This window comes from Dufourea novaeangliae, unplaced genomic scaffold (genome assembly GCF_001272555.1).
Source record: "Dufourea novaeangliae isolate 0120121106 unplaced genomic scaffold, ASM127255v1 scaffold39, whole genome shotgun sequence".
In the NCBI taxonomy this organism is placed as follows: Eukaryota; Metazoa; Arthropoda; class Insecta; order Hymenoptera; family Halictidae; genus Dufourea; species Dufourea novaeangliae.
In genome coordinates, this window is record NW_015373918.1 from 1,542,304 (window position 1) to 1,569,378 (window position 27,075).

Genomic DNA, 27,075 nt, shown 5'->3' on the forward strand with positions numbered 1-27,075 from the left:
TTAGTAAAACAACCTTTTAAAACAATTGAATCGTGTAGTAGGGACTCTGGGAAGTATCCCTGCTGGGCGGGAATTAGAATACACCAGCAGTATTTCCTTTTTTTTTTGTAAGAGGCGACTAAAAGGGACACACAAACGCGAGATGCCTTTTCACCTGCACGTAAAGTGAAACGGCGTCAACAAAACAGGGGGACAAATCGGTGACCGGTCATCTTCCCCGAAGGTTTTAAAAAAAAAGGGAAGTATCCCTGAGTCTGTCAGATTTTTCGGAAATTTGTAACATAAAATAAAATAGGCCTGAGCATAAAAGACCCAGGGTTATGACGAAAGCAGTAGAAATAACGGGGGTCACGGAACGGTTAATGGAAATTTCGGAGTTTTACCACCGTTTGATCCGAGAAACGACACAAACGGAATCGAAACACATCGGACAGAAAACCTAATGAAACCTGATAATACTCACCGCTGTAGAATGCAAGTCTGCCGTACCAGGCGTGTTGTCTGCATTGTTATAAACTCATGAATAAGGTTGCATGACAGGCGAATCCCACCAAATACGTTTCGTGAATTCAAGTTCCGCCGTGGACGTCATAATGGGGGGGCCTATTATTACGGTTCATTTAATTATGTAATTGAAGCCCCGATAGGGAAATTTTAATTGGCCGGATTCTTCCTCCCCCGTTCCACTTGTTCCGTGTACGCCCGGTCTGGGTGTATCGCGGGCGATATATCGCCGCGAATAATCGTGGACGTTATATTAAAATACGCCGGTGACGAGGAGTTTTCAATCAGCATTGTGTGCCGAGCTCAGTCGTCAAGCGGAATGGCCGGCGACGTTAACCCAGATCTAAACCGTCAAGAAGTATCGCCCGTATTTCACGAACGGGAACGACGGTCTTCGGCGGGATGTTGTTGTTACTTTCGTCAGGCACCCTGGAAACGATCGGGGTCTTGCCCGTTTCCGCTCACGTTTTACTACAGCCTGCAGCCTTAATGAATAATTAATTATATCGCGAACGATACCGCGAGAAGCAGGAATATTCGCCAGGACGATACAGAGACGCGACCAATCTAGCTTGAACAACGCGACGGAATTGTACAGGGCGGTTTAAAAGATGCGTCAGGATAATTGCGACACTTTGTGCTCGAAGACTCCGACGAAGTTCTGGAGTCCATGGAGTTCACTTTTTGAAAATTAACGTAATTGTAGATTTTGTCAGTACTTCATGGATCTTCATAGATAGTTAGGTTGTTGTAGATTAATTTTCAGAAACGATTATGCGGGAGAAAGTTTTCTGATTATCCTAGATATCAGAACAGTTTCGCCTGGTTCCTGAAAAAAATGTTCCCGTAATGGAGTACTTTATGAAGTTACTTAATCGACTGGGTGAAATCGGAGATTACAAGTGAGAGCATTTTCTTAAACCTTGAACGTGGAGTGCATCTGAAATTTTGACGATACCACTTTTGCATCGACCTGTACTAATAAATTGTTCGTTAATATTAAAGCGACCTAAGTGCTGATTAAATATCCCCCGTTCTCGAAGAACGAAGACGCGATCGCCAGAACGGAATAAAGTTTCAAACAGGAATTTATTAAAACATCGGAAGCTGCAAAAAATCAAGCCAGTTCGGTTCCAGAGTGGAAGTTCCCGACTTTATGGATTTATATAGATGCTTTTGCCAGGAATTCGTACTGCGAAAGCGCATAATCTGATACACGAATGAAAACAGCGTAACACGGAAACTTCCGTTTTCTCTCTTGGCTTTCTATTTCTTTTTTTTTTCATCTCCAGTCAAGTCGGAATCTCCGCGTCTGTTGGTCCCGTTCCGACCCCCGTGCGTTCCCAGCCATTATGCGCGTGAAATAATTATAAGAAGCCCAAGCGGCTGAATAAAATTGAGTTAGACGGTGTTTTTTTTTTCGCCTCAATTTCGCCCGCGGCCCCGCCACGGTAATCCGCTTGCTGCAGCCGACGTACGTGCATAAATGAGCGAAAAAATGCGGGAAACAAGCGGGTGCATGAGAAATTCATGAAAGTGAATCCGACGGGGTAAACAGCAATGGAGAAGTGAGTCGAGCACGCGAAGAAATTGTCAACGAAACACGAAAAGCTTGTACCTGTTTACCTTGGAACATCTCCAAAATATGGGTACGCGTTTATAAACATGTATATCGTGGGAGACCTTTATTCCTGACGTTGCGAGTATACAGAAAGAAACATTACAGCAGACACGACGCGGAACTTCTTGAGATAAAATGTACAAAAGCGTTTCATAATGCGCGAAATTTGAGGAGAATGGATCCTACAGAGGAATGAATAAATAATTGTCTACGTGTCCAAGTTAGAGAAGTCCTTATCCTTGGAGAGCTTTCCTTTGAAATTTAGTCAAAGCAGCCAATTCTTCTCAATTCTGTAGTATCAGCTACCCATTTTTGAAGTAAAATCAGTTTTCAGAATGTTAGATAAACTAGTGATCCTCCAGGGAGTGATAGATGCATTTGTGGCAAAAGCGGAAGTAGACGAAGACAGAAGATAAAGAAAGAAAGAGACAAAAATACGGATAGAAGGAGATAGATAAACAACAAACATGCGAAGCAGACAACGTATCCAATTAATCGTCTGCTTCGCATGTATGACAATTCTGATTTGCCACAAATGGCTGCGATTTTGGCGATCACTCCCTGCAGGATCACTAGTACAAACTATAGCAATCCTACTCTTTATATTATCCCAAAACTAGAACGGAAGTCACCCAGATGCCATCGCCTTAACAGTCCATTTACAGTTCCCTTAAATGTATCCTGTAAAACACCAAACTATCGTTGAATTCCTTAAAACCTTGGAAACTCGAAGCACCATCTTCATTCCCCTCGATATCATTATCCCCACGCGGTTCAATTGCCATGGCAATTCCCACCAAAGAGAATCGGCTATCATTACGTTCTCCTTGGAGGGGTTGAGGGGTGGGTGGGTTGGAGCGGACGCTTAGTAGAAACCTCGAAAATTAAAAACACCTGGTTTCCAGATCTTCTCCCATCACCAAGGAAGAACATCGTCTCGCATAACCATCGTCGTCCTTCGCATCGTCGGATGACGGTGAAACGTCGCCCTAGACGTTCGAGGAACACGGACGTCGCTGGGGCTTGTTGAAAGGGTAGCTAGAGAACCATTAAACAGCGCGTGGGACCGACAATGGTCGCGCAGCGAGGCGACAAAGGCGAATCCGTGCAGCCCCGTCTTCGTCTTTTCCTTCAATCCTCTCGTGCGTCTCTTTTCCTTCCTTATTTTTTTTTCGGCCGAGGGTGAAGAAGGGAGGAGAATGGAGGGACAGGACCGGTGGTCCGTGTCGGCGGAACGGGCGAGTATCAATTACACGGCCGCCTCCGCGTTAGAGTTTTCCGGAAATTCGCGTAGTAAGTCAAGCCCGGGGACACTGGAACTCCACCCGATGGGGGAGGTGGCGAACAATGCCCGGAGGTCGGCCGCTTTTGCATTTGCATATGAATTGGGGGAGAGCCCCAGGCGGCAACCGTAGGTCACCACCTCCACAACCACTTGCACCAGCCGCAGAGCAGGGGACCAACTCCAGGCTCCCTAGCCGCTTTCTCCTCGGCTGACGGAGCCTGGCCTGGGGACGACGAAGGTGGGTGTGCGCCGCCGCCAGGTGGTTAACGGTCGCCCGCTGGATAGTTCGAATTACCACGAGGATGTTGCTTAGGATAGATAGTTTGCTTGGACTCTTCCTTGGTTTGCTTCCTCGCTTCTTTAGTTCGCCTTCCTGTGAACCGAGTAGAGAAGGGAAGGGTGCCTTCTGCAATGATTACTGTGATGGATCGCACGGCACATAGCCCAGGATCCCAAAGGATCATAATTTTTAGTAGAACTCAAAAGCCTCAGATTAGTATTTCTGACAGGTCTGTATCTAGAACACATTTCTTCAATTGTTTCGTTGTATGCCGTAGGATCGTCTCTGTTACACTGTTCGGATCCCAACATTCAGACAGTATGCGAAATCTCTGCGCTGTGAATCAATTAGCGGTGTCGCTCGCGGAAGCGGAATAAGAAAGATGGCCGTTTCAAATAGATTTATCCGCAGAACGGACGTCGATGATGGGATTCCGAACGATCTTTGAAATATCCCTGGAACAGTACCCCAGGATCGCGGTACCAGCCAGGGACTTAAACGCCGAACGCTTTTAGTGCTCGGTAAATTTGGCCGTCTGGTAATGGTTGAATTATCTCCGACAGCTTTTGCGACACCTCTTAAAGCGAATGGATAATATTCCGTTCCGGTGGACGCGCGTTTCACGCTCAATTGACAAGAAAATATATTGGACGCCGGCTCCTCGCCCGTTCGTCTTTTACGCGCGATCGCGATGGACAGAAGCTCTTAGCTTTACGCGACGACAGCCAGGGGTCACCTGTTTATAAAAGTTTAACGATTTCTCCGCGTCTCCCACACGCGTCCTGTACTTATTCCAGCATCCCCATCAAACTGTCTGGTGTTCACTGACGACCAAACTCGACTGTCATTAGGGGAAGAAGCATCGTAGGGGAAGGACATTCTGTCACTTGATAAACTAATTTCTAGTACTGAAATAAATATTAAATCGAATATTAATTTAGCATAGCAACTCCTGAGACCATCTGGTAGGAGGCCTTTCTCTTACGCCACTTTTTCCCACAGCGAAAGCCAAGTTCGCTTGCCAGTAGATATAACGCGACCACAGGATTTGTCTCGTCTGTTCGTGGTTTTATTTCGAAGGAAACACGTCCACGGTTCTCGTCACACCGTCCGAACGAGACGTTTCCGTGTCAGACAAGTAAATACGAGTTAGAGCGAAGGAGAGGGAGCAGCGAAGGCCGCGCCTAAGCCACTTCATGCATATTCACCACCTTCGAGCAACCCTCCGTAACCTTTAAAGACGATACACGCGCGTCTCGGGAGACGTACACAATCCAGCGGAATATGCAGAGAAGAGTTTATCATTCATTATTCCAGCACGCTCCCCAGAATACCCGCGGAATCCTGACGGTGATTACAGCGGCGAACGATTCTCGTGTCTCGCTCGTGTCCCGGTTTCGTGCTTATCATGTTCTCGGATCAACGGGAAAGGAACGCGTACAAATACAACGGCGGTGTTCCGAGCTGCAGAGGTTTCCTCGTGTGTTGTTTAAAGCCGGGGGATGCGCGCCTGGAACGTCGGTGGACCGAACTGCGAAACACGGATGCTGATCTAGTTCCAGAAAAGTGAGTTACATATGTTCACGGATTAATCGAATTTCTGAAATGGGACAAAAGAATGATTCGATGGACTTTTGTTTTGCAATTTTCTTGGTTGAATATTGATTTCCGCTAGGAATTTTTATGTAGATGCGAATGAATTGTTTCGATAGATGGTTTTAGTTCAATTTCTGTTAAGTCTCGTTCGTTGTTCAATGAACTATTTCGTTGCTATTTCCTGAATTAAATTGGGCCTGAATTAAAATTGTAAAGGAATACAGTGAATCGTCGATGAGTGTTCGAAGGCTCCTCAGGGCTGAGTGTTCAGTTGTCACCCCCACCATGGAATGGTTCCCCGTGGAACCAGTCAAGTGCCCAGTGGTAGGGATACCGTCTGAACACTCACTGACGAGAACCCTTGGAGCACTCATCAATGATTTACTGTACCTACATGTAAATCATTGCTATCAAATTAACTTACAATAAAACATATGAAAGTAACCAACATTGGTCAAATTGACTGGAACAGTGTGCCAGGGTCAAAGTGAAACACAGACAGACCTACAATCTCGCAAGCACATCAACCTAAACAATGTATGCAGCAAAGAAACACAGTAACTATCTTTGTACGAGTCGTATGAATTACAAGAAGAAGAAGAATCGATAACGACCAGGATGACCAAGTTGGTCAAAGCAATTGCTCGGAAAGGTAAAGACCAGTTTCCAGTTTCAGACCCTCCTCCTCCACAAACAGCAATACTCAACGTTGCAGCAACTGATGAGAGTACTTTGCACTTACAACCGTCCATTCTTCAATGCGATTCCGACTTTCCGTTTACCTTACCCCAAAACCTCCCGGATTCCCTTACCTATCGGGCCACGAAATGGAGACAAGGCGTGCGATTAAGTCCTAACGATGCAGGCCGGATAACGACGTAGATACCAGCGAACAGATATTTCTTCCTAAAGGAACATCGGGTTCGTAACCTCCGCGGGGCGAAACCGTTGTTTACAACGTACGATAATCCAGCCCGGTTATCCGTAACGTCAGCGGGGGCGCGATGTGAACCAATTAACCCAATGGCACCGGCGCGACCCAGACGGGTCGGCTATCAGGCCGTAATCGAGACACTTGGAAAATTAGCAAGGACCCGGAAAATGTTTCGGCTCGTTAGCCGTGGCCGATACCATAAGAGGAAATGGGGTGGTAGGAGGTGGTGGAATCTCTAAACCCATGCCCCTCCGCCACCTTGGATCTCGCGGGTGGGTCCAGGCTATCGCTGGAGATCATCCAGCCTCGCAATTACGCTCGAGTTGGCCACGAGAGTCTTTTGAGCTTTCCTTCGCTGCTCGTTCTTCTGATTATCTTCGCAAACTGAAGATTTTAAACGGAAGCCACCTAGTTTTAAGAAAATTGTGCTACTAAATCTCGAAGAGAATTTCATACATACCCATTATATCTGACCATTCAAATGCCGCTAAATAATTGTAATTGTTTCTGTATCCTTAAGACTTTTCTATCCATCATTGTATATTCTATTCACCGCAGCTACACTTTTCGAAGAAAGAATTTTCCTGAAAATTTTCACCACACGGACCGAACGGAAGTTTTCCAAACAATGTCCCCTCGAAGTATTTCCATAGAATCACTCGAAACCAAACTCGAACCGGCATTCGCGCGAACACAGGGGTATGAGAGCGTTGCCAGAATCCACCCCACGCATCAAAAGTCAGCACGAAGTTTCGCGAACCCTTTTGGAATGGGTCGCGGTCGCGGGTTGGGGGGGGGGCGTAGTCGCGATGGTGTGTCGGTTGTTTTGAGATGCGAAGCTCGCGAATGGAGGTCAAGTAGGTATCCTGGATGTCGTGTCGTCGCCTCCCGTCCCTTGAAGCCGGGAGCAGATCGTGACCTACAAAAGGAAGGCCGGTCGTCGACGCCCAGGGATGAAGGCAAGATCGCCGTGGGTGTCGTTCCTGGCTGCTGGAACGCCGAAAAAAGAAACAGAGACGGGAAGGAACGATCGGATGACGTGGATGGCGGACGAGTATTGGGCGCACCTTGAAATTCACGGGCAAACAGAACTATTCGTCTTTATCTGGCTGAAACTATCTCCTTGGAATTTGTCCCGGGGATGACCGGGGCGCATAGTTGACCCGGAAGATTGGTCGCTGGGGGATCTGGATTGTATAGATCGGGATAAGTGGATCCTGGTATCAGGGACATCTAGCGGAGGTAATTTATACGTGGCAGATTGTCGCACGTGGACCTTAGAAATTGGTGTATCAAGCTGGAACTGGTTAATTAAGGGATTAATGCACGGTATTTACGGGATAGCTAGCAGTTGTATCGCATCTTCACTTCCTGTGTGATAATTCCAGATTTTACACGGATTGCAGTGGGTTTGATCTTGTTGGTTAATTGATAGAGTAATGATGTTACAGAATTTCTTTGTTGAATTTTCATTTCCTGTGGATCAATTTGAGACTGTTCAAATATTTGCAATAGATCGATCTTCAGATTTTAGTTACTTGAGGGACGTTCAGCGGTAAAAAAAGGTTTAGAGAGTAGGACGTTGATAGGACAAGGGAGCAGAACGTTAATCTCCGGGTATATCCCTGGAGTTTCTGCCTTCACCCCTATGTCAGCTGTTATCGCGATATTACCTGGGAATCACAGTCGTATATACGGAACGAAGCTTTCGCTCTTGTGTTTCACGTCCATGATTCTATAGACCGAAGTCAAGAAAGAGTGCACGCCACGTTAATTTCAAAGGAGACGTTAATTAATATGAAATCCTGAAAAAATATTTAGATCCTTTATTGTTGGGTATACCGTATCTTTCAGTCCGTAATGTCGTCCAGGAAATCATTAAATAGTACATTACTGGAATTACTTGAATGGTTCCAATCGATTTGGAATATTAATTAATATTGACCCTTCCCGGAGGGATAGGGCGACCAAGGACTGTCGAAGAGCAGAACTTTTGGAGGTAAATTGAGCATTCAGTCAAGTTTCATTTAATTAAAATAGTTGAATCGTTCACCCAATACGGGGTTCATAAGATTCATGGACCCTTTGCAAGCAAAATCTTTTGTAGTCTCGCTTAAGTTTCAATTATACTTGTCAATTACGCTTAATACCCCGTGATTAATTCGTTTCTGTACATGTAATTCAGTGGATGACTTTTAAAACGAGAAAGCAATTACACATTATTTAAATTCCAATCCATTAATCTTCCTCTGTCACCTGACAATGGAAATTAAAATCAATGCCGCCCATAACTCTTGAAGAATTCATCTGAATTATTAAAGTCAACAGAGCAAAGAATCAAAAGAGAGAAGAAGGTGGACAAACAAGATACTTTGAGCTCAATGTAACACGATCTTTGTCGAACATCCAATTTACAAAATCCTCCGGACAATTTCTAATTATCGTGTACAGTGGTAACTTTCAAGGAGCCGGTAGCAAAACGATTTCACCGGTCGCAAAGGGAACAGACAGTTCCGTTAAACGCGGCGGGTCCATTAGCCCGCGGACCGGAAATTACCAATCAGCCCCGCGCACAGTGTCAACAGAGTGAAATCGAAGGGTGGTAAACCTTGCCCCCCCCCCCTCAGGGCACTCGAGAGAACCGCTGTGCTTCCTCTCTCTCTCTCTCGTTCCTTTTATTTCGCGTAGAGTGTCGCCGGCAAATCTTATTTAAGGCAGATTTATCGTCGCCCCGGTCCTGAGAGATCGAGCTGGGATATTACGCTGGACCCGGATGCGCCGTTCACAATGCGACTCCTCGACTCAAAAAGTGTCATAACTCAAAAGCCGAGCGCCTCTTCGAGCACTTCCGCCGCTCCAGCACATCGTGTGCCAGGAATCCCTCCACCCCATCACGGCCAACCCCCTCCCCCTTCCCCCAGGTTCTCATTTCTACAGCCGCGGTAACCGTTTCCCTTCGCGACAGACCAAACTCGGGGTGTTTCCCGTGATTTTTTGTTAATAACGGGGAAGGTCGTCAAAAATTTCGCGAACGTCCCTTCTGCTGGGGCACTAACGCCTCCCGATTGAATTTCTTGGCGACGGGACCATTGGAGATCGGATGTGATAGCTTTTTGCCCGGCTCCTCTGGTCTTGGAAATTGTCGCGGTGGATAATACGAGAAACAGGAGACTGACCTGGTGCTCGTCGAAGGTATTTTACGAAGAGTCACGGTAATAAAGTCTAATGGAAGATGGATGTAATATGACGAGAGGTCTGTCAATGCGTGGGAGTTGAATTATCGCTGTTCTGTACGTAGTGATCTATTTGCCACCTGAAATACAATTTCCAATATTAATAACAAAATTTACTTCGGGGAAGGTTACTAATTTTGGATCATCGCCTAGGTTAGACCACTATTCGTAACCTGTCATATGTAAAAAATTTGCACCATACGATAGGCAATATGTGCTGCGTATATATTAAGTTAGTTAATGCAATTACCACTATCACACATCAACTTTTTTACGCATGACAATTTACCAGTAGTGGTCCAACCTAGTCGTTGGTCTAAATTCGCCAACCTTCCCCTATCCAGCCCTATACCTTCAAAACTCATTTTCTTCGATTTAGCAAGCATCATCTACCCCACAAACTCTGAAGCCTGCTTCGTATATCCGACTTCCGGAACGCGGAATAAATCCGCCCGAATGATCCTCGCCCCGCAAATGTTGCGTTCGATGATCGCGTTCCTAAACAATCGAACGCGAGCTGAAGTTTCGGGAGAAATGGAGCGTACGGTCGTCGGTGCGCACGGACCCAGACCCAGCAGAAGAAAGTCGAAACTCGTAATACAATCCCAGCCGTGGAAGAGGGGGTGATCTATCGGGCGTGACGAGAGGCGAGTAGCCGTGATCGATACGCGTGTGTCACCTGGGGAAACCGGGCGACGTTTCCTACGTTCCATTTTTTTCCCCCTCCTGTCCTCTTTCTCAACGAGAACTCCATTAGAGAGACCGGGATTGGCTAATGCGCGCTCGAGCGAGGAGTCTCGCGACGGTTCTTACGGCGTCGGCCTGCTTGAATAATTGTGTTTTGCAACGTCTGCGCCGGGCGGGAAGTTCCGGGCATCGGTCCAAAGAAGAATTAAGCAGAGGGAAACTTTTAAAAGTGGACCTATAAAAGGAACAATACCATCGTGGCCAGGCGTACAGTTTTCGGACGATCGTTGTTCCGCTCCCGTATCGATCGCTCGATCTTATCGTTCTCGTTTACCGACGCGTTGGTTATACGCGCGACACGTCGACCGGTGGGATATGGCGTTCAAAGTGAGTGTGTACATCAACGGGATTGACCATTCCTCATTTTTGTCCTGAACCGTGACACGTGGGACCCGGTGTTTTCTAACGGTCGCGATCGATCAATCCGTTCTCGCGCCATTTAATTATCGGCCGGGACGTACTCGGGACCAGGACGAGAGCGTTCTGTCCCTGATCCAGTGGGACATTCATCGACTCTGAGTAACGTCGGCTAATGGCAATCACTTCGTCGAATCGCGTTTCTAATTCTCCGGAAAGATTTTTGAAAAAAGAAAATCCTCGCTGGTTCTTGCACACTCATATTCGGCTGGTGGGAATTAAATGGTTCGCCGTGGAATACGTGAATGGGAGTCAAAAGGGTTTAGTCTTTTCACTGATCGTCGTACAATGACCAAATTTGCACAGGATTATAATTCATGACATTCCAAAGATACCTAACACGCAAGGGTAAAAGAAATACACACCTGAAGTTTTCAGCAACACACTGTATTTCCAATTTGTACAAGTCCATGAAAGCATCCTGCAAAATTATGTAACTGTGACATTGAAGAGCAATTCAGAGTACTATTGCCCACAATTGTAGATTTTCTGGTAACATATAGTTACATCCTGTACATATATATTTGGTGGGTAAATGATGACCTTAGTCTTCAGTCCTTAGCCACTGTGTCACTAAATCGCCTTTACCAATCCATCTGTTTCTGGACACAGTAGTTTGATCGCCATTATCAGTTATGGACTCTAGTCGGTTAGGAGGTTGATCATCCAAGAACTGCGTCTGTATAAATCACTAACCAGGATCTATCAAGTAACACTTAACGATATTCAACCGCTTTCCTCTTCCTAGTATCAGCGCTTCCTCCACTCTGCAGTTTAAAATGAAAGAGGGGATAGCATCTAACTTCTAACGAGGCAGCACAAAACGTCACACGCGTTCAACTTCGTAACGAAACACTCCCCCGAAACAACGTCACACCGTGTCGAAGTTAGCTACCACCCTGGCCCGAACCGAGCCGGTTCAATTTAAATTTGAAATTCCTTCGCTGGTGGTGGGGACAAACAGCTAATTGAATATTCCTCCCAGTGTATCGTACCGATTCTGGCTGTGTCGGCTCTGCTGAACTGGGGAGCGGAGGCTGGGCACGCGCCCTCTTTCCAACATTTCCACGGGCCGGTGATAGGTGACGGGCAGGAGGTCACTTGGAAGGACAAGCACGGACACCATCATCACGACTACGTGGCCCATCCGCACTACGAGTTCTCGTACGGCGTGGACGACCATCACACCGGCGACTATCACGGCCAGAAGGAGCGCAGGGACGGTAAGCCGGGGCGTAATCCGAAAAGGGAATTAATCTCTCCTCCTCCTCGAAACCCAGCTCGAGGGATCTACCGACGTGTCGCGGCAGCGTGCGTATACCGTGACCGTCAGGAATAAGAATAACCCAGTTACGTCCGTGGAATCGCGATGTGAAGCTTGTACCGCCGACGAACCGACAGGCGTTTGACAAGCTCAGCGAGTTGACCTGATTACAGGACCAAAGAGGGCATCCCATGATCTATGCTCACGAATGTCTGGTACACTGGGCTGAATGTTGTATGAGTGGAATGACGTTGCACGTAGATTTCAAAGGAATTCCTGAGTGCGTATTTGTGGTTGGGATTAAGTCTTTTAATTGATACGGAGTGATTCGAAAGATGTTCTACACGCATTCGACGGCGTCTGTTGATGTTCAGAGACTTTCGTAAGTTTGCAGTCTCTATATTCTTTGGCTTTCACGGCGAAATCGGCTTAATTAGGAGAAGGCTATGTTAATGATACCGGGGTATATCAAACGGATGAGGAGGTAGTTGGCGGGCAATACTTTGACTGAAGCTAGTGAGTTCGTAGGGATCTGGGCAAAGGAATTGATTGGACGTACCGAAGTGATTAAATTCGAAATGTCTTCTTCGTTTTCGGCTCGATGAACACAGCACAGCCTATGATGGAACAGGGGTAGATATTGTTACTCTGACATAAAATTACCGAATACTGTACATTGGCAGCTAATTAATCTGATTATACTATTTTAACGATTAAAGTCACAAAGTAAAATATACTGAAATTATCTACATTCATGTGATTCATATAGAAAATTATTAAAATATGGAGACTCTTAAATTCTTCTCTATGAATAAGAGTAGGTAACACTGATCTAGATATGAAACGTCTTCGTTACTTTTGTGTAACTATATATAAATATAATCTATTTAATTTTCGATCGGAAGTGTAAGTTATTTTTCATCGCTTAATTTATCGTTTTATTTTAGCTTTCGGTTAATTTTAGGTTTCCGATTCCGTGATTTCCTCCGAAAATGGCCCCTTCAAGGCTTTCATCGCTCCGCGAGACTGTCGTCAAATTACTCCGAATTGTCTAATAGACCTAACAAGATCGTAACATTACCTGGGAAACGTAATTACGCAACGTGGATCTTGGTTTTCGTGGGAACGCACTGATTTAACTGCGAGCGATTGCGGCAGCGCGCCGTGGGATGGGGGAAAATCAAAATCGACCGTAATTAATGCTCAAAGAACAGTACTGAACATTCTTGGCTTCTCTGATTATCCGCAAACGCAAATTTCCTTTCGAAACAATTTACACTGATGAACCTGCGCGCCGCTTTGCCTTATTCATTCGTTAACTAGACTGCGCTCGCTATAAACGTTATTTAATTTGTTGGCTTCGTTGTTATTTAGTTATCGTATCCGACCGTTCTGTTTCGCGTTACGTGTTTTCAAATCGGAATCGCGACGTATTAAACCAGCTGAAACGAATTATTCGATCCCAATCAATAACTCTTTGCAATACTTTACAAGAACAAGTGTTGACGAAGAATTGATTTCTCTTTTGCACGATATTTGTTACGTTTCATTCAAGATTTTACTCTGATATATATCACACGTTGGCGTCTGCTAAACGTATTTCATCCAGTTCGTTTTATAAACTATAAATCTCAATCTTCATAAATCAACGTAGTTATAAATAACTGGACTGTGGACTTTATAACGCGTACGGATGTGTGAAATGTAACGGAATGATAACATTATTAATAATTTCATTAAGAAAATTAATATGTCTGTTCCATGATTCTTTTTTTACTGTGAATTCATTAAATTCATTAAATCGATATTAATTTCGTGGAATCTTGAATTAGTGGAACCATGACTTATAGATCGCTAGAAAGAAGACGGATGAACAACAATAATTTCAACAGCAGGTGTACCTGTACAAAAAGAGGAATTACTGTATTTACAACGCTCAATTTTTCTTTTTATTAATATAATCCCTTGTCTATAGACCGGTGAAACGAACCGTGTGTTTTAAGAGAAACGTCTAGATAAAATTTTATTTACAGCCCCGTTGAGTAGTTAACGATCCCCTCTGAAAACTTGGATTATATTTCATTTCGCAGCACTTAAGATCAGGATTAAAATTCTTCGCTTGCCTCCGAGATACGCGAAATTTTCTTGGCGAAATATCAATTTCTGGATCGAGTTACAGATTGACCTCCATTGAATGGTTACCTAGATCTCCTTGTTATCCTTTCAACGGGAAATTTAATTTTCTTTTTCAAACAGACTCGATCTTACCGTTGTTTGTTTCTACGGAGTCTTAACGATTGCAAATTCACTGTTAACTTCCTTCGGTTAAACAGGTCGTCGGATGAAATATTATACAAATATTTCTTCACGTTACACGATTAGATGTTCCAATATTAAAAAACGGAAAGGTTGTGAAAACTGCGATTCGATGTAAATTACGGGGTTATGTAAACGGTTGATTCGTTACAGGCAAAGACGTCGTCGGTGAGTACACGGTGAAAGAACCAGGCGGCAACATCAGGACCGTGAAATACCGGGCAGGGAAACACGGATTTTTCGCTCAGGTTCACAATAGCAATGGAAACGACCACGAAGGAGGCCACCATCGTTAGAGACCGTATCGACGGTTTATTAGTTGCCAAAGATACGTTGTTACATACCTGTTGTTCTTGTTATAGAATTTTGACTGTTTTGTTTCTGTTGAGCTGATTAAAGAACCGTTTCAAAATTCAGTGTGTCCCGTCTTCCGGTTCCCTTCCAGTGCGCTTATTGAATCACCTGAAGTCTATTTAAGACTTCGTCAATAAATACCGAGCGACTTTCGAAAACTGTCGAAGTTACTCTAATAACTTCAACGGTTATTAGTAGACTGCAGATTATATACACTTATAGCATATAGGACTATGTGAAATATGATAAATGGTAAAGTTAACATCAGAACTAATACATTTTCTGTCTTATTTTTATCATAATAGTAAAATCCTTAAAAAAGGAAAGAATATCCAATCTTCACATCTGTCTTTACAAATCAATTCGAAAAATGCTATTTTGCATAAAGTTCCGCAGTCTATTCGTTATATTTCAGTAAACCTGAAGTATTACTGTTTTTTAGAAACTAATACATTACCGTCAATATTATATTGTAGAATTATATTTTTACCAGTACATACTACATTATTTAGAAACTTCGTGCACTAGCGTCCCCTGATAAAAAAATACGTCCTTACTTCGTAGCCAAAATAGTATGTACCTTTTCCATGGTGCAATCCAACATCTGCAGGTCATTCGCGACCGTTAACGACGCTAAGGACAGGCAGTACTATAACCGCTCGCTGTTTACATATTTCTATTACCTTTCTGTCCTTTGTGTGGGATTCGAGTAACGTTTCCTCAGTTCGCTGGCAGTCGTCAACGGGAACACATATAACCGACGCGAAATAGCTATAGAATATTATTCTAGAATTAATTCAATTCATTCATTAATATTCAATTTCAATTTAGTTTTAGTTAGTTTAATTACTGATCATTCTCTCTACGTGTGTTCTGTGGTTTCCCTAGTGAATTCGAACGAGCTTCCAGGTTTAATATCGTGCAACGATTGTGTATCACATTTTTGGCTACAAGGTGAGAGTGTATTTTTTTTAAGCGACGCCAGTGTACGTGTCGGTACTGTCGTGCTCTACACTTACCACTTGTTCGCAGATAATCGGGTTTCAGGCGTTTCTTACCCAAATATTTAACTGTAAGTAATTTCAAAACGAAGCTTCCAGCACAATTTCGTCATTCTTGATTTTCGTTTTATTTCGTCATATGTTTTTTAATTCTCTATTTATACAGTTCAACAATGTGTGGTAATTTCAACGGGATCCAAAAATTGCCTTCTACAGGACCTTCGATCGTTACTGCTGTAACAATTCACGCCGCGATCACGTGACAACGATGCCGACCGCAAATTCGATTTATTACACGTCGTAATAACATCGCGGCCGGATATTGTTCGTCCCAAAATTACTTGCCGCTTAGCGGCGAAGAGGTTCGATCGTTCTGGATTCACAGGCGCAAATCGAAAACCGATGCGCCCCCCCCCCCCCCCCCCCAAGTGACGTTTACTGATTGACATACCGACCGTCACGGACATACGGATCTCCCCCGTGATTACGTTTCCCAGGCTTACCGGAAACAGCGATTGGGCCCGCGATGGGGACGCGCTCGAATCGATCTGGCGGGTTTCGAAATTAATGAGCCTGCTGGCTTGAGGCGCGATCTCCAGCTCGCATCGATGGGAAAAACCGCGGTGACAAGAAAGTTATGATGAACCGTCGATTGATTTTGCTTCAGAGGCGTGTTCTGTCAGGGAGATTTCGAAATACGAAATAAGAATTTTTTGGATGTGGATTCGTGCTTTTATAAAAGTAGGTACATTTTTTTTCTTTTCACACTTAAATGCGTGGGTGAAATTACGTCGTATGCGATTTTTATTTTAATACTGTTTAGAAAATGTAACGTCTAGTAACACTAATTTTTTAGATATTTATTAATATCGTCGATAGTGATAATATTATTATAATATAACGCAAAATAAGTTTTTTTTCACATTTTGCAGTGAACGTAAGAAATAAAGTTCGTTATTTTCATGCAGAGTTTGGCACAATTTTACTGGAATAATGTATAGTGAAAAGTTACAATATCTAAGGGTATTATTCCGAGATTTAAACAGTTAATGAGATTAAATAATTGTTTGTCAAATCTCGACTCATTCGAGAAGAACTATTATTTTATTATAAATAGTGGGATTTCAATGTTTAAACGATTAAAAGTGACGAAGTAGTTTGCTTTATCTTTTATTCGTTATTGGACACTCTTTATCTAAATAATGAATTTGCCCAACAATGCTTTTATGGGAGCTTTTAAGGGTTTACTGATTCATGAATATTATGATTATGTGAGACAGGAACGATTCCGTAAGGTGTTTTACTTTCAGAAAAAGGGTATCTTTAATACCACGTGTCTTTCATTTTATTCTTTGTTCGGTACACAGTAAGTACAATTAATTAATAACCCTTAATAATAATCAATTTTTCCAAAATGTATTGTTCCTTACAGTGATGTCTCTAATACACTCCAACAGAATTTGAGAATTGTACAGAATAACAAATACCACAGTACATAAATCATTCGCCTGTCTAGATTCCTGAAAGGGGCTCAAAGTAGAAACAACGTGCACTAGTCAGACACGTTAGCCACATATTATTAATCGTCGTTTACCGTCGTCAAAGTCTTAAACAAATTTCCGCTGTAAGAACGCTTCGCGTGGGTAAGTTTCCATGAACTGTACACGGACATACGACTTCCAAACAAGAAAGAGGACAAAACGTGACAATTACACTCGCTCCGCGATTCACTCTGCAGTTCTTCTTCGTGCTGAGACACGAGACTGCAATTGTTTCGAATCGTGTTTCCAGGAACAAAAGGGTCGCGGTAACGGGCGGGTAGCCTAATCGCCGTACAGAGTCGAAGAAAGCCCGGGTGCGATAGAAATCCCACTCATTACCGGCACGCTAGCTCCGAAAACGTAGCGAATTGATCCCCGCGTGAACGAAGAGACGCACTTAATTGCGCCCGGGCACAATGCCTTACGGTGTACAAATGTGTCACGCGCACGCTGCGCTCGTCCCCGTTGTCACCCGACTGGCGCACTAATTTCGTTCCCCGGGAAAACGTATTGTGCCGCCTTGTCCGGTGTGTACGTTTAGGATAAAATACGCGCGACAAAAGAATCGCCCGGGGCGGCCGGATATCGGTCCAAGTTCCGTCGACATTTACAGCCGCTGTTTCGCGGTATCCATGTATCCAACCAGACGAATACTTGTTTTTCCTTTCTTTTTTTTTCGGAATTTGTTGAACAGTGATACTTTTGTTGTGATTCGAACGAAAATATACACAGAGTACGCGGAAACGATGGTACAACTCGAGAAGGATTGGAAAAGAATTGGTCGAATGCGGAGGAAATATTGTTTGATACGAGTACATCTTGGATATTTACTGATACCCCATATTTGTTATATTATTTGATTTATCGTGTTTATACATTTGTATACCGCCCAAATGCACAAAATAACGGTGTGTGTATGAGGATTTATCTACGATTGAGTCCATGTTTCACTGACTATACGGGAGGTGCTCCCGTCTGACCAATAATTGACACTTTCTACTTGCAGGAACGTTTATGGACTTTGATAGTGGTGGAAAGTGATTTGTTGGGCATAACTGTTTGAGATAAACTGATGATTGCGAGATAACAATATCAGTGGAGAACAAAAAATACGAAATATCAGTGACCTTCCCCGCCAGTAGAAATATCTAACAATAGTCAGGCAGAATACCACCTGTATCTAAAAGCATGTAGGATTTATTACTTCCCCGGAAATGATGCCCCATCTAAAAAAAAATGTTCTGTTACGTTCTGCGCTTATTCTTTGGTTACCAAATCACATCTGTCAAAATGTGCCACCATTTCTCTAACTATATGTCATGAAAGTGGAATTTCTGCAACCTCAATTACCAAGGAATCTTAATACGTTCTCTCTTACACGCTAAAAAAATCCAAGCGTATAAATTATTAACAATCTCACCTCTATTTCGACCGAAGGACACCGAAATTGCCCGCACTAGGAGAAATACTCGCGTGCAGTTTCGATATGCAAATTGTGAACCGCGTCAAATAAATATGTACGTCGGGGTGTAACCGACCGATCGTAAACGACCGAATACGACTGAGTCCAGTGGGAGAGGGACCGGTAATTTTCCATGCAGACAAAGGACGGACAGTAAAAGGTTGTCATTAAATTGCGGTGGATTCTATTTTTGATGTCCTGCCACTCGATCGACAGCCCCGTACCTCACCGTTCTCTTTATTATTCATTCACGATTATTCCGACGCATCGTTTCGTTTCGTCGACTCGTATCGGGGAAACATTTTACGATCGACCGGGAAAAACACGCGCAGCACTGTGGCCTACCACCCCCCGTGGTGTACGTCAAATATTTCATCGCGAGCCAACCCTCCTGCGACGTCATCTCGCCAGGATACACTCAGCAGAAACTATTTCGGGAAACTCTGTGCACGTGTGTTAACTCTTCTTAATTCGTCGAGCTGGCGTAACCAGGCGGTAAAAAGTTCGTCCGAATGTTACAGGAACAGGAACGCGGTCTCATTTAAAATTACCACCCCCCACGCTCCTCGAGCCCGCTCTGCCCAGAGGGAAAGTATTACCAGGGCGCATGGAAGGGCGACAGGTATAGAAAACTAGTCGAGAGGTGGATAAGCTTCTTATACCGACCGGCCGGTGGAAAAGCTTGTGAAAATGAACGAAAATTGAAAGATCTATAGTGCAGTTCCGCGCGTTGAGGAACATGAATATAATAGCGGTGGAATGAGCCGGACTTAGTTAATGAACGTGTAATATAGCTCAATGATAATTTCGCCGTCAGCAAAATAGTCCACGGGTATAGATAATGCCGAAATGACATTGTGCTGAAACAGTGATTCGCTGAATTAATTACTCGTCGCGATTTAGACAGCCTGATACGGGGCTTTAATTACCAGTGCACGGTCGTTTTTCTTCTGTGAGGACCGATTATGTTATGCTGTGTCCTATATGCATACATAGACGGTCGAGCATAATTGTCCATTTCGTTTGACAATTAATGACTGCCATACGCTCAAGCAACGAGAGGATGGAAATCTAAATTTAAATACGAACTGTCTGTGGTAACGCTGTGGTTACACGAGTTATTATGATGCACTACATTTTCCTTGTCGAAAATTATGATTCTGTAGAAATTGTTTTGTGCACAATAATTCAGTTTGTTCGAAATTATTAAACCTAACTCCAAAAGATTTCTATAAACTCAGGAATAGTTTCTTTTAGATTCTATTTGTTGGCGTATTGTAATTCTTACGTGTGGCAAAATGGTACGGTATAATCGAAGAACATCATTCGAAGTGAACTAAATTCCATCTGCTCGCAATCGATTATAAATTCTTAAATGTGACGAAGTGATACTATAATTGCTATCACTCGAAAGGAAGATATCAATAACATTGAGGATATAATTTTTCTCTCTAAATTCCTCCTGCTCACGATCAATTCGTCCGGTTCGTGATATTCCCGCGATTTCAATAAACGGCCGGCAAGATTAATGGACAATTGTTATCGATAATTAATAGTGTTCGCCCGTACTTGACGGCCCATTGAAATTAGTTACCATTGTTCCGGTATCCTTTTGTTTTATTGCTCGATCGTGCGCGGAATTTTCTTCGTTCGGGTTATCTCGGTACCTTAACGAGAACTTATCGAGGAATCTTTACCGGTGTTCCACGGGGAAGCAAGGCGGGAGCCAACGAGACGGAAAGCCAGAGAATACGAACGAGAATGAATGCCCCCCACCCCATCGTCAGGTTCTTACGACCTATTAAAATTGAATATCGGAGAAACTAATTTCTTCGGCTCCGACGGTTCTGCGGCTGATACAGTTATCGAGTTTTGTTCCAACCACTTCGATGGAGGATTCGAAAGCTTTCAGAGATGAATAGGTCCCCTGAACCCGTCATTTCGAGGCTCTGAGATTCTTGTCTGACCACATATTGGCCACATCTCACTCCTTTGACCACGTAGAAATCATATTCAACTTGCCTGATTAAGCGTCGACTTGGCAAGTTATAACCTCATAATACTTTCCTGACAAGGCATAGATCTTGTAATACTTGACGTTCACAAATATTTCATCAACTTGTTCTCTTGTTAGCTTTATTTTTACAGCAACTTTGGTTACACTTTGAAAAACAAACACGTAAAATGACAGTACAATTCTTTCCACGCTTTCCCAAGCCGCGAACGAAACCCAAAGAAGATTTCAAATCCCTTGGATTTGTCTATTCTCCTTCGCTCCAACTGCCAAACTCCATCCAACATGACTTCGACCTAGAACAGCATCCAAGAATAATACCTTTCACCTCCAATAAACATCCTCCGTACGGTAAACGGCTCCCACGCGATAATTCTCGCGGCAGCATCCGCGAGGTTGACACGTTTTCCGTTTTGCAATCCAGTTACAGCATGTTGCCGCAGAAAACTCCGTCTATTTTCGCAGCCAACGAAAGAAAACACTGTCCGTTTTCTCGAAACAGGACCAAGCACCGCCGTCGGCTCCGAGGATGAAACATTCAATCCCGACCGCGATAACGAAAATAATGCACACGGTTGGATTCAGCTTACAGAAAACCGTGTTACGTTCCCCAAGCTCAAGGAACCAACCTCGTAGCGTCATTTCCCGACGAGAATAAGCGCGCGACGTGACTGTAAATCAGCTTAAACGAGGCTACAAGCCCTGATACTCACGGTAATCTTGTTTCATAGGGTCGAAGGGAGTACACGGCAGGCGGCGTAGAAGGGATTCGCGAATATCCCAGGCAACACACCCTCGCAATTTATATCTCACAGTGGCTGCATCGAATCTTCGTTAAGACGGTATCCAGTTCTCCCACTCCCCGTTGATCCCGATGAACAATGACAAAAATGAAAAAACAAAATGAGTCAAGATCTCCGCCAGAGCGTGGTTCATATTCGAAGGCGTGCGCAGTGTCCCAATTTAAATGCATCGCGAGATAATTCGCGGATCTGTGTCTATTATTCGCTCAGTTTTTCTATACCGAATCTCTCTCGTTCCGAGTCGCCTCGTGTCTTCCATACTTTCTTTACCACTTTAGAATCCAGTTTATTCAGCGATTCTTCAAGCCCGTTTTCTCTCGTCGTCGAGTGCCGCCGCCCGTTGGAGAACACCCGGAGAGCGAAGATTTGTTTATAATGTAATGAAACGCTTTATTGTCCTCGGCCCGACGCGAAATGACGTAGCCATGAAAGTTACACGCGATTCATCGTGCCTTTTTGCGCCCCCGTAATTCCGCTCCATCTCCGCGAAACTCCCTTCCCCTCCCATTCCAATTCCGCTTCGTCCCATTTTTTTCCTCTCCATGTCTGCCTTACGCGCGGCCGCGAGCCCGGCGGGGCTCGTAAAGAAAAATAAAAAATCGCGCGCGAATCCACCGCACGAAACAGGAGCAGCAGCAGCGTCGCTTCGAAATGTGGATCCGCCGCTCGTAAAACCGCCCCGGCATCGAACACGCTCGAGGAGGTACGAGTTCCCTTCCCCTCGCCGCGACTGGTTTCGCTTTATGAAGTTTCCAGATCCTCTCTCTGTCTCTTCACATTGCGCCGTTCCACTACCGCGGCCCGAAAGCATCGCTTGGAATTTCCGAACGTCTTATTATGAACGGTGATGTGTGATTGTGTGTGTGTGTGTGTGTGTGTGTGAAGACAGAAAGAAACTTCTGATGTAAAGAGAATAATGAAACGAGAAAAGTGAAGGATACGCGGCAGATGGCGCGGATCTCGTCGAGAAATTCTTATGTTCTTGTGCAGAGCGGGAAAACGAGGCGTAGTTCGTGGTTCCTCTAACCGAAGGGGTCTACTGACGCGAGAAAGGGGAACTCGAAACGTTTCGGCCTGAGGCGCCCACCTTGACCCCAATACTCGCCTCTTTTCATTGATTGGTCACTCGGTTTGTATACTTGGCCAGTACCAGTTACTCAACCTAACTGTGTTAAGGTGCGTATCCATTTGTTGCGTATCATTGTACCGTATCACCGTTGCGTATCATTGTATCGTATCACCGTTGCATATCATCGTATGATATGGTGTCGTGTCGCGTCGTATCGTATCGTATTTTCATACGCAACGATACAACGCTTGCCCGTCTACATTAATACCCAACGGTGATACGATACGAGAATACGCCTTGTGTGTCCAAATTCATTTCCTATTCCATTCGTCTTACGACTTGTTCACCACGTTTTACATGCTCGAACACATACGAACCCTATTCCATTTGAGTGACACTTAGTTTGCTTGTCCGACCACATACAGGCGTAGTCTACTTAACCGTGCACTCTACAATATTATCGTCACCCACAACCTAGCGACTGCCCACGTGCCAATTTCCTTCCAAGAACTCTAATTCTCTATTTACCTGATCGTGAATTTTCCTTAAACCAGGAGAAACCGAGAATGAAACTGTTCCATGATCTAAATTTCGATACCCACCACCAGTTCGCTGACTGTCCCAGCTCCTCTCGGTTGTTCAAGATTAAATACTCCTTTCAAATCACCCTTTTTTTCTCACGTTGAAACCCACACAGCGGAAAATTGCGGTTCCCAGGCACGAAACACGTAGGGATCCTTCCCCCGCAAGAATGGTATACGGACGGAAAAGGGGGATTATTCGAAATGAAATTGGCGGCGAATCGAAGATAGAGTTTAAAAAAGTTACTCGACTCCTCTATGGTGGAATTAGGCGACGGGAAGGGAATCAACGACTATGTCGGCGAGCTGAGCCTCGTTCGCAGCAATTTGTTTCACTTTGCGGGCGGACTTCCACCCTCGTTCTACTTCCTACGCCCTTTCGATGCTCGTTTAATCTTTGCGACCCGACTCGGATCCCACCATTAGTTCCACGTAGTCCCTCCGTAGCTCGTTCCTTCGAATCGCAACTGCCCCGCGCCGATATAGACTTCCGGAGGAACTTTTGTCGGTTATACGACGATGAAAATACTGACGAAAACGGACGGAGAGAGAATGACGAACACATTGTTGGTTGATATACTTTCCAAATTACAATTAAGTGTAAAAGTTTTTATCCAATTTCTATTTAGGTATCCTCGTGATATTTACTTCTAATTGTCTGACCATATACTGATCATATTTTACTTGTCTGACGAAATATCAATCATATTCTACTGATCTAAAAGTTCAGCAAAGTAATACCACATAATTTAATGATGATTAACCTGTAGATGACTGAAAGATTATTTTTAGATTCCAGAGGGGTCGCTTATTTTACACAGTACAACACTGTACAAAGATATAAGAAATCTAATTGGAAAATATAAAAACTCATGAAAAAATCTGCCTGTCCTCTAAAGACTAAGGACACTACATTTGCATGTTTCGTGAAATTACTAAAGGTCCTGGCTTAACAAAAAAAACTATGAAACTTTTTAGTATCAACAGAGACAGAACTTTTTCAGTATGCAATACTTCGCCCAGCACTGCCTCGAGACTGGGTTAGGTGTCATTTCCCTACTGATATGTTGCCGTAAAACCTCTGTTTATGTTCCCGGTGAGAGTAGTATTTCATTATATCGTTACCATCGACTTCACGCTGGAAAGTTCGGTACCAAGGTCCAACGAGGCGTTTCTGTAAACGTTTTCACGAGCCAGCAAGAAACGAGACCCGGGTCCACTTTGGGAAATTACTCGTAGATCATGCGAATCGCTCGGCCGCGGAACGCCTATACGTTTACATCAGAAGCCCGTTCCTCTTCCTCGACAATCGCCGGCCCCCTCACTACCGCAGCAATGCATTTTTACCGTGTCCTCCGGGCGAACGGGATTATTTATTGAAAAATTCCAGTGTCGCGGAACTTGATGTTATTCGCCGTTTATGTAACGGTCGCGTTTATTGATCTACCGACGTTCCCGGGAAATAAGAGTCCCCGGGACATTTCACCCGGCGGCGAAACGAAATTACAAAGTTCAATCGGTGTAGGAAGAGAACTCCGCCAATTACGGTCGAAATGAAGTTGACTGTGCTTGTCACAGCTGAAATCTGACAACACGATATTGTGCAGTGCATACATTCTGGATTCGAGAATGTTATTCTGGGAATATTTTAGCCAATCGCGAGTGGAAGACGAATATAACTCTTTTAGTTATTACTGAGAGGTACTTATTAATTTTACGACACTATTAACTATCAGAACATAATTCTTATTTAATAGTATAGCATATTCAAATTAATTTTTTTTAAACAGATCAGTGCATTTAGTATACTAAAGCAGGAATTTAGTTTGAATTTCATTAACGTTATAAAACAAATTCTTTATATGATTATATTATGTTTCTCTTCGAAATACGATGTCCTGTATATTAGTTGGATCTGAATTGAAGGCCTCTTGAAGACAAGAGTGAGAGATCGTCTCCTGTGCACGATTCGTCAGTTCGAAATTCGACCGTGGACGAAGGTCTGGTGACCGCAGATAAGGGAGGGATCGGGAACTTCTTTCGGAATATTTCAACGGTCTCAAAATTTATTCATCGGCGAATATATTTTTCGGGTTCCTAGCCGTTCTGGTCGTTTGACTAGAAATAAATTAGCGGTTTCGTGGGTCTGTATATTACCATTGGTAGATCTGCCATCAGTTCGGTTCAACTATTTAGTACCCGTCTACATATAACCATTAACGTTCTACAAATGACTATAAATTACCCAAGAAACGTTTTAGATATTGTAGCGTATCCTTATTACAATCCACATTACTCACTGATTTTAAGAGCAATTATTTATAAGTCGCTGAAATACATAGTACACTCTGTTCCTATTAATTTAAAAACGGTAGTATTAATTATTATCCATCGATCCATACCATTTATCATTGTATAAAAATTCGAAGAAATACATGGAATCCAAGCCACGATTGCATTTCTATTGGAATCAAATTAAAATTTGTTTGACGAACAAATTACAAACACCGGAACCATTTTCCACGGTTTATACTCGCTTATTATCAGAAACGCAGTGAATCATCTCCAAATATTGATAGATCGCTCCAGACTCGCGGCGGAGTTTCCAACGTGCCTTGATTTCCTCCTAGTAGAGACACGATGTCCGTCTTCGATAACGATCGGTTAATGCACCGAACGTACTTCGTTCACAGGAACGAAATCTAAGGTCGGATGCTCGAGATCTTAATCTACTTTTAATATCCTGCGACTGAGAGGTCTTCGTGGCCCAAGGCGATCGTGGATCAACGGTAACGAATGGAAAAGTTTGTTCGTTCGAATGACGGCCACGAGATACCGGTCCTTCATTTTCACACGGAGATTGTCCTGGAAAAGAAACGAGAACGTCCAGAACCGGATCCGACCGGTAAGATCACGGGTCTCGAGGAATCCGTTGAAACCCTAACAGTCCTTCCATCTCCTCCTCGATTGCGTTGAATTTAGCGAAATTCATCTTTCATCGAGAGAACAATCCTCGTGAACCTTTCGGAAGCCGTTCTTGCACGGGCGATGAGAAAGAAATAGAAGTTATCTTAACATTATAAAATGTAAATATTGAGACTTACAGATCATTTCAGGTTTCGAAGTGTATATCGAAATTTGTAAACGTTCCTGAACAATCCGACCAACCGCGCGCGCAATTCGAACATGGCCCACCATCCATTTCGTCGATGATTGCACGATTAGAAGCAACGTTGACTAATTACACAGGGTACGCGGGAATCCAGTGATTAATTGTCCCGGCTAATGAAATTCACGCAAATAAATAGAATAATGCAGTGACAAGTTCGATTTTATGACCGCGACACCTGGAAACAGTCGTAATATATCGCTCGAACGGCGATATTTAAATCGATATTTCCGGCGACGCGTTCCACGACGGAACGGAATAAACTCGATGATTAAATACTTTCGATGGCAAACAGACGCATGCATATGCATAACCGTGGGCACCCCGTTAACTTCATTCGAGAATGAACTTTATTGCATTCATTAGCTCCAACACGGTGTGCTGGTAACAGTTACCGGCAGTTTTTCTGAAACCGTTTCGAATATCCGTGTACCAACCGAACGTGATTACTCTATCAACCGTACTGAAAAACTAAACAGACCGAACAATCTACTTGCCTGGGGGGAAGCTTGACAGAATATTCTAATACTTATACATTTTAATTATTTACCCATTGCGAAGCTACTTACGTCCCTTCTACCCGTGGCCCTATTGCGTTTCCGTGGCTTGCATTTTCCAGAAACTTTCCCCTTTATGATCCTTAATCTGAATGTAAGTCGACGATTATAATAATTTTTAATCCGACTACCGCTCAATGGCCGGAACGAACCCTCTTAGAACGATTTATCATGTACGAAGTACACGTAACATTCGTAAGAAGAATTTAAAGTTTATCTAATGCCTAGAAGAAGACAGTTGAGTTCTACAAAGTTCTTCACCGAACATTTTCATTCTTCTAACTTAAATTAAATGGCTTTCGGGAGATTCATGGAATTGTTACTACA

General features: G+C 43.7%; 1 protein-coding gene across 1 annotated transcript; it reads left to right on the plus strand.

Moving 5' to 3' along the window:
• The first annotated feature begins 10,515 nt into the window (after positions 1-10,515).
• LOC107194382 (cuticle protein 7-like) lies at positions 10,516-14,493 on the plus strand. The gene is made up of 3 exons (XM_015584001.1): positions 10,516-10,527; positions 11,603-11,840; positions 14,351-14,493. The coding sequence occupies exons 1-3, from the start codon at positions 10,516-10,518 to the stop codon at positions 14,491-14,493; spliced, it is 393 nt and encodes a 130-aa protein (XP_015439487.1).
• Positions 14,494-27,075: the final 12,582 nt, after the last annotated feature.

Excerpts from the sequence above, each read along its gene's own strand:
- LOC107194382 (XM_015584001.1), top strand. Across the intron at positions 11,841-14,350 it reads CCAGAAGGAGCGCAGGGACG|GCAAAGACGTCGTCGGTGAG; the intron begins GTAAGCCGGGGC and ends GATTCGTTACAG.